The sequence below is a fragment of the Pipistrellus hanaki genome (genome assembly GCF_964339955.1).
Source record: "Pipistrellus hanaki genome assembly, chromosome: 1".
In the NCBI taxonomy this organism is placed as follows: domain Eukaryota; kingdom Metazoa; phylum Chordata; class Mammalia; order Chiroptera; family Vespertilionidae; genus Pipistrellus; species Pipistrellus hanaki.
In genome coordinates, this window is record NC_140503.1 from 95428428 (window position 1) to 95440815 (window position 12388).

General features: G+C 37.2%; 1 protein-coding gene across 4 annotated transcripts in view; it reads right to left on the reverse strand.

Annotated features, from left to right (window-relative positions):
• Window positions 1-12388, reverse strand: part of CUL2 (cullin 2) — a 102948-nt gene that overhangs the window by 21887 nt on the left and 68673 nt on the right. For all 4 annotated transcript variants that reach the window (XM_084876836.1, XM_084876837.1, XM_084876834.1 and 1 more), the window contains one exon: window positions 12246-12323. In XM_084876836.1, the coding sequence (XP_084732962.1) occupies window positions 12246-12323 (78 nt within the window). The remainder of the gene's footprint in view (window positions 1-12245; window positions 12324-12388) is intronic.

Consider the following 12388-nt stretch of genomic DNA (forward strand, 5'->3'; position numbering starts at 1 on the left):
AAATGAAACAAGATCACTAACTTACACCATACACATAAACTCCAAATGCTTAAAGACTTAAATGTAAGACGAGAAACTATAAAAATCATATAAGACTCCACAGGCAGCAAAATATCAGATATATGTCATAGCAATGTCTTTACCCAACACAACTCCTAAGGCAATGCAGAAAGAAGAAAATAAACAAATGGCACTACATCAAAATAAAAAGCTTCTGCACAGCAAAATAAACCATCAACAAAACAACAAGAAAGCCCATACATGGGTGAACATATTTGCTAATGCTATTTCAGATAAGGGTTTAATCTCCAAAAGCTAGAGAACTCATACAACTTAACAAAAGGAAGATAAACAAACCAATAAAAAAATAGACAACTAAATAGATACTTTTTGAAAGACGACGTACAGAGGCCAAGAAATATATGAAAACATGTTCAAAGTCACTAATCATCAGAGAGATGCAAATTAAAATGACAATGAGCTCAGGCAGAAAATGGCAGTGGAAGAGATAGCCATGTTCCGAGCCTTGTCCCGAAGCAGAGAGAAAGAACAGCTGAGGGCCAAATGGGGACTGTTTGTTGGCAAGTTAAGGGACAGCTAAACTCCAGGAGAAGATGAGGGACTGCTGGATGGGGTTCCCCTGACCAGGCAGCCCCCACTGCTGCTGGGTCCCAACCCGGAGCTACAGTCTCAGACACGGAGACCAGGCCATCTTGAAGGGGAAAGTGGATCTTATCAGAAGCCTGAAAAACGACAACTGCAGCAGCCACCAAACAGCTGTGAGTCCCAAAACACCTGTCCCCAATAGGGACAAACACGCAGATTCAAAAGAGCCCTTCACTCCACCACATAAAGGTGGGATAAGGAGAGAGAGAACTACATAACCAGCCAACCAGAGTAGAGACCATGGGGAGACAAAGAAACAGCCAGGATATGAAAGAAAAGCAGGCATCACCAGAAAAGGAAGTAAACGAAATAGAGGCAAGCATGCTGTCAAAGAAATAATTCAGAGAAATAGTCATAAGGTGGCTCAAAAGTATGGCAGACAAATTTGACAATATGAGTAACAACTAAGAGGAAATGAAGAACCAAGAAGAAATGAAAAATGACATTGCTGCTGTAAAGAACTCAATAGAAAGCATCTGTAATAAACTAGAAGTAAAGGACTGCATCAGTGAGCTAGAAGACAAGGTGGGAAAAAATATCCAAGTAGAGCAGCATCTAGAGAAAAAAAACAAACCAAAAAACGAAGGAGAGCCTAAGGGAACTTTGGGACAACATGAAACAAAACAACATCCGTATAATAGGGGTTTCAGAAGGAAAGGAAACTAAGCAAGAAATAGAAAACCTGTTTGCAGAAATAATGACAGAAAACTTCCCTGATATAGGGAAGAAAAAACCCGCACAAATCCAAGAAGCTCACACAGTCCTAGGCAAAATGAACCCTAAAAGACTGAAACCAAGGCACTTAAATTAGATTTGGAGATAACAGATCAACCGAAGGACTTGTATACATGCATATAAGTACAACCAATGGACATAAAACTCTGGGGAGGGAGGGTATATATGGAAGGGGGAACAATGTTAAAATATATACACAGATAATAATTTAATTAAAAAAAACGTAACAAAACAAAAACAAAAACTGATTTTAGAGAAAGGAAGTGGGGTGGGAGAGAGAGAAACATTAATGAGTTGCCTCTTGCACCTGCCCTGACTGGGGATAGAACCACCAACTTGGGTATGTGCTCTGAAGGGGAATCAAACCTGCCACTTTTTGGTGTATGTGATGTGTTCCACCAAATGAACCATACTGGCCAAAGCATGGGGCCATTTTAGAGGCTGCCTACCACAATGTCCGTTCAAGTAAAATATATCAACAAACAATGCAAGTGTGAACATTATTCTTTCTTTTAAATGGTTTTTGTTGTAATAAAATTTAATTAAAAAAGAATGTTTTTTTTTGCCGAAACTGGTTTGGCTCAGTGGATAGAGCGTCAACCTGCGGACTGAAAGGTCCAGGGTTTGATTCTGGTCAAGGGCACGTACCTTGGTTGTGGGCACATCCCCAGTGGGAGGGTGCAAGAGGCAGCTGGTCGATGTTTCTCTCTCATCGACGTTTCTAACTATCTCTCTCAATTCCTCTCAGTGTAAAATGAATAAAATATATTAAAAAAATAATAATAATTAAATTGCAAACACCAACGATAAAGTAAGACTCTTAAAAGGGGCCAGAGAGAAACAGAAAGTTACATACAAAGGAACCCCCATCAGACTAGATTTCTCAACAGAAACTCATCAGGCCAGAAGGGAATGAAATGAAATATACAAAGTTATGTAAAGGAAGGGTCTCAATCCAAGAATACTGTACCCAGAAAGGTTATCAATCAAAATTTAAGGTGAAATGAGGAGCTTCACAGACAAAACAGAACTAAGGGAATTTATCACCACCAAATCAGCAATCAATGCAAGAAATGCTAAAGGGTCTGCTATAAAAGAAAGAAATAGGAAGCGAACAAGGAACACAGGGGTAAAGAATAAAATTGGCGACAAATAAGTACCTATCAATAACAATTTTAAATGTAAATGGTTTAAATACCCCAGTTAAAAGACATAGGGTAATGGATTGGATAAGAAAACAAGACCCACATATCTTGTCTACAAGAAACACACCTCAGAAAAAAAGACACACACAGACTGAGGATGAAGGGAAGGAATAAGTTCTCCAGGCGAATGGAAATGAAAAAAAAAAAAAAAAAAAAAAAAAAAAAAGCTGGGGTAGCAATATTTATATCTGACAAATTAGATCTCAAAGTGAAGGACATAACAAGAGATAAGGAAGGCCACTTCATAATATAAGGGAGCAATCCAATAAGAAGAAATAACTCTGGTAAACATATACGCACCCAATATAGGAGCACCCAAATACATACAAAAACTCCTGGAGGATATCAAGGGAGAGATTAACAGCAATACAATCATAGTAGCAGACTTTAATGCCCAACTATCACCATTGGGAAAATCCTCAAAACAAAAAATCAGCAAAGGAACATCAAACTTAAATGACTCACTAGACTAGATGGAATTAATTGACATCTTTATAACATCTCACCCCAAAGCCACAGAATATACATTCTTCTCAAGTGCACATGGGTCTATCATTTTCAAAGATAAACCATATGTTGGGACATAGGCAAAGTCTCTTCAAATTCAAGAAGATAGAAATCATATCAAGCATCTCCACATACCACAGTGGCATAAAACTAGAAATCAACAACAATAAAAACAATCCAAAGAAATCAAACACATGGAGACTAAACACCATGCTTTAAAGAATGACTAGAGAGATCAAGGAAGAAATTAAAAACATCATGGCAATAAATGACAATGAAAACACAACAATCCAAAATCTATGGGACACAGCAAAAGCAGTCTTGAGAGGGAAATTCATAGCTCTACAAGCCTACTGCAAAAAATGTGAAACAATGGTAATAAATTAACTAACCCTACAACTCAAAGAGTTAGAAAAAGAGCAATAAGAAAATCCAGTGTAAGAAGAAAGAAGGATATAATAAAGATCAGAGCGGAGATAAATGACATAGAGACCAAAGAAACAATACAAAAGATCAACAAAACTAAGATCTGGTTCTTTGAGGGGATAAACAGGACTGATGAACCTCTAGCCAGGCTCACCAAGAAGCAAAGAGAAATGACCCAAATAAATAAAATCAGAAATGAAAGAGGTGAAATTACATCAGACCCACAGAAATACAAAGGATTATTAAAAATTACTACCAACAACTCTATTCCAAGGAACTGGACAACCTGGAGGAAATGGACATATTCCTAGAAAAATATAACCTTCCAAAATTCAATCAGGAAGAATCTAAAAAGCTCAATAGGCCAGTAACTATGGAAGAAATTGAAGCAGTCATTAAAAAACTTTGGGCAAGCCGAAACAAGTTTAGCTCAGTGGATAGAGCATCAGCCTGCTGACCAGGTTCAATTCCGGTCAAGGGCAAGTACCTTGGTTGCAGGCACATCCCCAGAAGGGGGTGTACAAGAGGCAGCTGATAGATGTTTCTCTCTCATTGAAGTTTCTGACTCTCTCTTCCTCTCTGAAAAAACAAACAAACAAAAAAACCCGAATAAAATATATTTAAAAAAAAAATAAAGCTTCCAAAAACAAAATTCTAGCAAATCGTATCCAGCACTACATCAGAAAGATACTACACCATGACCAAGTAGGATTTATTCCAGGAATGCAAGGCTGGTACAATATCCCCAAATCAATAAACGTGATACATCGCATAAACAAATTAAGAGATAAAAATCACATAGTCATATTAATTGATGCTGAAAAAGCATTTGACAAAATCCAACACCCTTTTAAAAAAAAAGTGTGTGTATGTATGTGTATATATATATATATATATATATATATATATATAAATTATTGATTTTTTACAGAGAAGAAGAGAGAGGGATAGAGAGTTACAAACATCGATGAGAGAGAATCATTGATCAGCTGCCTCCTGCACACCCCCTACTGGGGATGCGCCTGCAACCAAGGTACTTGCCCTTGACTGGAATCGAATCTAGGAACCTTCAGTCCACAGGCCAACGCTCTATCCTCTGAGCCAAACCAGATTCGGCCCAACACCATTTGTTGATAAAAACACTCAGCAAGGTGGGAATAGAAGGATCATATCTCAACATAATAAAAGCTATATATGATAAACCCAAAGCTAACATATACTCAAAGGGCAAAAATCAAAATCATTTCTCCTAAGAACAGGAACAAGACAGAGATGCTCACTCTCACCACTCGTTTGACATAGTACTGGAAGTATTAGCCATTACAATTAGACAAGAACAAGAAATAAAAGGCATCCAAATTGAAAAAGAAGAAGTAAAGCTGTCCTTATTAGATGACTTGGCATTGTACATAAAAACCCTAAAGATTCCATCACAAAACTAACACACTTAATAAAGAATTCAAAAATGTAGCAGTATACAATATTAACATCAAGAAATCTATGGCATTTCTATACACCAATAGTGAACTTACAGAAAGAGAGACTAAAAAAGCAATTCCATTTAGCATCGCACCAACAAAATTAAGATACCTAGGAACAAAGTTAACTAAGGAGGTAAAAGACTTATACACAGGAAACTACAGGACACTGAAAAAAAAGAGACAGAGAAAGACATAAAAAAATGGAAGAACATACTATGTTCATGGATTGATAGAATCAACATCATTAAAAGGTCCATACTACCCAAAGCAATCTATAGGTTCAATGCACTCCCCATTAAAATACCAACGGCATATTTCACAGACCTAGAATGAACTCTCCAAAAATTCATTTTTAATTAAAAAAGACCCCGAATAGCCACAGCAATCCTGAGAAAGAAGAATAAAGAAGGAGGAATTTAGACCATATTTCAAGCTGTATTATGAAGCCACTGTCCTCAAAACAGCCTGGTACTGGCACAAGAACAGACATATAGATCAATGAAATAAAATGGAGAATATCGACCCAAACCACTATGCTCAATTAATATTTGATAAAGGAGGCATGAACATACAATGGAACCAAGACATTCTCTTCAATAAATGGTGTTGGGGAAATTGGACAGATACATGCAAAGAAAAATGAAACTAGATCACGAACTTACACCATACACAAAAATAAACTCAAAATGCATACAGGACTTAAACATAAGACAGGAAACCATAAAAATACTAGAGGAATCCACAGGCAGCAAAATCTCAGACATATGCCCAAAGAACTTCTTCACTGATACTGCTCCTAGGGCAATGGAAGCTAAAGAGAAAATAAACAAATGGGACTGCATCAAAATAAAAAGCTTTTTCATAGCAAAAGAAACCATCAACAAAACAACAAGAAAACCCACTGTATGGGAGAACATATTTGCAAATGTTATCACTGATAAAGGTTTAATCTCCAACATCTATAGGCAGCATATACAACTTAATAAAAGATAAATGATCCAATAAAAAAAATGGGCAAAGGATCTAAATAGAATCTTTTCTAAAGAAGACAGAAGAAAGTACAAGAGACACATGAAAATATGCTCAAAGTCACTAATTATCTGAGGGATGCAAGTCAAAATGACAGTGCGGTACCATCTCACACATGTCAGAATGGCTATCATCAACAAATCAGCAAAGAAGTTTTGGCGAGGATACAGAGAAATAGGAACCTCATGCACTAATGGTGGGCATGCAAACTGGTGCAGCCTCTGTGGAGAACTGTATGGAGTTTCCTCAAAAAACTGAAAATGGAACTCCCATTTGACCCAGTAATCCCACTCCTGAGAATATATCCTAAGAAACTAGAAACACCAATCAGAAAGGATATATTCACCCCTATGTTCATAGCGGCACAATTTACAATATCTAAGATTTAGAAACAGACTAGGTGCCCATCAGCAGGTGACTGAATCAGAAAACTATGGTACATCTATACAATGGAATACTATGCTGCCATAAAAAAGAAGGAAGTCTTACCATTTGCAGCAATCTGGATGGAATTGGAGAACATTATGCTAAGTGAAATAAGCCAGTCAATGAAAGAAAAATTCCACATGATCTCACTTGTGGATAATAAGAAACATTATAAACTGTTGAACAAAAAGATACAGAGACAGTAAAGCATCAAACAGACTGTCAAATTACAGCAGGAAGGTTAGGGAGAGATGGGAGAGATAAGAGATCAACCAAAGGACTTATATGAATGCATATAAGAATAAACAACAGATGCAAAACATTGGGGGGTGAGGGCATGTGTGGGAGTGGGATGGGGGGGGGTGCAATGGTAAGAAATGTACACATATAATACCTTAATAATAATAATAATAATAATAATATGACAATGAGGTACCATCTTACACTTGTCAGGATGGCTATCATTAACAAGTCAACAAATGACAAGTGCTGACGAGGATGTGGAGGAAAAGGAATCTTGTGCACTGCTGATGGGAATGCAGACTCATGCAGCCACTGTGCAAGACAGTATGAAGTTTCCTCAAAAGTTAAAATGGAGCCGAAACCAGTTTGGCTCAGTGGTAGAGCGTCGGTCTGCGGACTGAAAGGTCCCGGGTTCGATTCCGGTCAGGGGCATGTACGCTGGTTGCGGGCACATCCCCAGTAGGGGGTGTGCAGGAGGCAGCTGGTTGATGTTTCTCTCTCATCGACGTTTCTATTGATAGCTCTCTATCCCTCTCCCTTCCTCTCTGTAAAAAATCAATAAAATATATTTAAAAAAATAATTATAAAAAAAAAAGTTAAAATGGAACTCCCATTTGACCTAGTAATCCCACTTCCAGAACTATATTCTAAGAAACCAGAAGCACCAATCAGAAAGGATATATGCACCCCTATATTGATAGCAGCACAATTTACAATAGCTAATATTTAGAAACAACCTAAGTTCCTATAAGCAGATGAGTCGATTAAAAACCTGTGGTACATCTATATAATGGAATACTATGCTGCTATAAAAAAGAAGAAACTTTTACCATTTGCAACAGCATGGATAAACCTGGAGAGCGTTAAACTAAGCGAAATAAGCCAGTCAGAGAAAGATAAATATCACCTGATCTCACTCATATGTGAGATAAAATTATCAACATAATTTGATGAATAAGAATAGATCCAGAGATAAATGGCAGTGGAGAGAAGAGGTTAGAGAGCAACCAAAAAGGACTTGCATGCATGCATATTAGCATAACCAATGGACACAGACACTAGGGCAGTGGGGGCTTTCTAGGGGTGGGATGGTTGGGAAAGTGGGAGGAAGTTCAATTCGGGGGGAAAAGGAGACATATGTAAAACTTAAGACAATTAAAATTAAAAAAAAAAAGACAAAAGCTATTTCCTGGTTGGTGGTGCTCAGTAAGTAGCAGGTTTAATTCTCGGTCAGGGCACATGCCTGTGTTATGGGTCTGATCTTTGGTCATAATATATACAGGAGGCAGCAATTAATGTTTCTCTCTTATATATACTTTTTTTCCTCTCTCTCTCAATCTCTCTATCTTTATCTAAAAATCTATTTTAAAAGCATATCCTCATGTGAGAAAAAAGCAAAAAAGACAAAAGATGTAAAACCTTACTTAACTAAATCATTAAATAATCATTATCAGCCCTAGTTGGTTTGGTTCAGTAGGTAAGAGTGTCGGGAGGGGCTAAAGAGGATAAAGATCAGATGAACTCAAAAGAAAAAAAAAAATGATATATATGCAAGGCTATCTTTTATAAACCTACTGGTAACCACACAAACAAATTCCCAAACCAGGACACATAACTTAAAAAAAAGAGGAAACAGAGGAAAAAAGTATGAAATACCACCAAACAAAAACAGACAGAAACACAAAGGAAAAGAACCAATGGAGGCCCAGAGCTACCAGAAAACAAAAGATAAAATGGCTATAGGAAATGCTCATACATCAATAAGTATCCTAAATGTAAATGGTCGAGTTCACCAATAAAGAGGCACTGAATAGCAGAGTGGATCAAAGAAACAAAACCCAACCATATGCTGCCAACATGAGACACAACTAAAGATGCAAAGACAAAGGTAGATTCAAAGTAAAAACTGGGAAATGATTCTCCAAGCAAATAACATCCACAGAAAAGCAGGTGTAGGCATATTTTTATCTCACTTTATCAGGGGTCTTCAAACTACGGCCCGCGGGCCACATGCAGCCCCCAGGGGAGTCTGATCCTGCCCGTCAGGTTTTTTGGGCAGTGAGTGCAGCCAAGGTGTTACAGTAGGAATTAGTAGTTCATATAGTCCGGCCCTCCAGCTCTCTGAGGGACCGTGATCTGGCCCCCACTTTAAAAAGTTTGAGGACCCCTGTGATAAATGGAACATTACATCAAGAAAATATAACACTTCTTAATATTTATGCACAAAATCCGGGAGCACTGAAATACTAGTATATAAAATTACTCACAGAATTAAAGGTCAAAACAGATCCAAACACAATCATAGTTGGGGACCTTAACACTCTACTAACAGCTTTAGACAGATGAACCAAAAAGAAAATCAATAAAGAAATATCAGCCTTAAATGAAACACTAGACCAAATGGAGATAATTGACATTTGCAAAACCTTTTATCCCCCAATATCAGATTACACATTCTTTTTCAGTGCACATCGAACATTCTCAAGGATAGACTATATGTTGGGTCACCATACTAACATTAACAAATTCAAAAAGACTGAAATTTTACCAAGCATATTCTCCAGCCACGATGCCTTGAAATTAGAAATCGATTGCAAAAAGGTAGTAAGGAAATTCACAAATATTTGGAGATCAAACAACATACTACTAAAAAATCTGTGTCAAAGGAGAAATAAAAGATGAGATCAAAAGATATATAGAGAAAAATGAGAATGAGAATACAACATATCAAAACTTCTGGGATGTAGCAGAAGCAGTAAGTTTATATCATTACAGGCCTATCTCAAGAAACAAGAGAAATCACAAGTAAACAACCTAATATCACATCTTAAAGAACAAAAGCAGAAGAAAAGACAATAATAAAAATTAGAGCAGAATTGAATGAAATAGAGAGAAAAAAGACTATACAAAAATTTGATAAAATAAACACCTGGTTCTTTGAAAAGAATGATAAACCACTGGCTTTACTCACTAAGGAAAAAAAAGGAAAAGATCCATGTAAACAAAATCAGGAATGAAAGAGGAGAAATTATCAGACATCATAGATGAAGAATCATACTAGAATATTATAAAACACTATATGCCTCCAAATTCAATAATCTAGAAGAAATGTGTAAGTTCCTCCAAATATGTGGGGCAGCGTACCCTAGTCTGTACAGAATCACATCCAACAGGGGATCTCCATGGCTCCCAGGCACTGCCTGCAGAGTGGTGTGCCCTGGATGCCTGTGCGGCTGGAAACGCATGGAAGTGGTGTCCAGAGTTCTGCCGCTGGGAAGGGGGAAGATGCACTTACTGCTGTGGGAATGGTGCACCTTTGGAGGGGGAGGTCCCAGGGTCCATGGGTCTGTAGCTACAATAGCAGGATTTTGGCTGGAATGGCTGGTGGGTCGTGGACAGTGTCAAAGTCTTATCTTGGTGGTGGTGCTGCTGAGTTTCTAGAAAAGGCCGCTGTTCCCTTTAAAATGCTGCGGGCTCCTGTGTCTGAGTCCTGCAATCCAGGGAGTGTCCACAGCAGTAGTAATCTCTCCTTGTCCAAGAGAGCCTGGTATACCAGCCCTTGCTGCTCCTGCAAGATTTAACTATCCCTCACTCACTCATACACACACCACACACATCCACACACTCTCCTTTCACACCCTCACTCACTCACTTCTTCTCCCTCACTTCTGTCCTGCCAGCAACCATCTTTTTTGGGCCCATGTGCAGGAAGTTTGAATTCATTATTTTAAAGAAAAGTGCTGCTGAATACTTCGGAAAGCTTATGGTGAACATGCTCCATCTCAAGATACTTGGAAAGGCTGATTTAGACGCTTTAAAAGTGATGATTTTGATGTAAAAGACAAAGAATGTCTAGGTCAACTGAAAAAGTTTGAAGACCAACAATTACAAGCATTACTGGATGAAGATTCGCGTCAAACTCAAAAAACTAGCAGAAAGATTAAACATTGCTTAGCAAACAATTTCCAATCATTTACAAGCAATGGGAAAGATTTTAAAGGAAGGAAAATGCGTGCCACATCAACTGAATGAAAGACAATGGAAAACAAATAATCATCAGTAAAATGTTGCTTTAATGGCACCAAAGGAAGTCTTTTTTGCCTCGAATTATGACTGGCTATGAAAAGTGGATTTATTTTGAGAATCACAAATGCACAAAATCCTGGATTGTTCCAGGTCAACCATCAACATCGACAGCAAGGCCACATCACTTTGGAAAGAAGACAATGCTCTGCGTTTGGTACAATCAGGAGTGTGTGGTGTTTCAAAGGCTTCTAAAACCAGGTGAAACCATTAACACTCATTGCTACCGACAACAAATAATCAATTTGAACCACGCACGCTTTGATCATGAAACAACCAGAATGTGCCAGAAGACATGGCAAAGTAATTTTGCTTCATGATGACACACCATCATACACTTTAAAACCAGTTGAAGACACATTAAAAGATCTTGCCTGGGAAGTATTAACCCACCCGCTGTATTCACCAGACCTTGCTCCTTCAGGTTACCACTTGTTCCATTTGATGGCACATGCACTTTCTTAGCAGCACTTCAAAATGTACAAAAAAGTGGAAAATTGGGTCTCTGAATGGTTTGCCTCACAACCGAAAAGTTCTATTTGGATTGGTTATCCACAAATTACTTGAAAGGTGGTGAAAATGTGTAGCTAGCGATGGACTTTACTTTGAATAAAGCACTTTTGATGTTTCTCTTGAAATTATTGTGCTTACTTTGAATACAAAATCTGTATTATTAAGTGATATACCTAGCATACAATGAAATTCTAATAAAGCCATAAGAAAGGATGAAATAGCACCATTTGCAATAATGTGGATGGACCTTGAGAACATTATGCTAAGGGAAATAAGTCAGTCACAAAAGGCTACGAACCATATGATTTTATTCATATGTAGGATAGAAAACTGAAACTCATGAACACAAACAGCAGTGTGGTGGTTACCAGAGGGAAGACATTGTGAATAGAAAAGGATCCTAATATATGGTGACAAAAGATCTGACTGTGGATGATGGGCACCTGGTGCAATATACAGATCTTGTAACATAGAAACTCACACCTGAAACCTGTATGTTCATGTTGACCAATGTCACCCCAATAAATTTAGTTTTAAAAAAAAAATTGCCCAGAAATAAAAAACTTCAAGGGATAAATAAAGTATAAAAATGGCTCTAAATTCAAATAAAAAATTAGAAAGTGATTTAAGTATTAAGTTCTAACCTTCCTTCTAATATCAAGAGTTTTTGTAATTTAAAACTGCTTAAGAGCTGATAATAGATTTAACTGTAAGAGTCATGTTTTCACAAAGAACTCTATGACAACCTTTGCTTATGAGTTTTAATATTAAAAACTAATAATTTACATTTCCTACAAAGTATATAACTGATTTCTGAATATATATTTTATATCACAAGCAATTAAGACTTTGGAAAATATTTAAAGTGATTTAACATGAAGATAACTATTAAAATTCCTTAGGTCTTCTAATATATATCCTGCAAACTTACCATCTGTACACTTTTTTCCAATTCCTGGGGAATCGCAAATGTAGATGAAGGAGCCTGAGTAAGAGGCCATGCGCCAGCCTAGAAGAAAATAAGTAAAATAAAAAATTTAAATAGACAAGCATCTAACTTGAAAATAAATATTT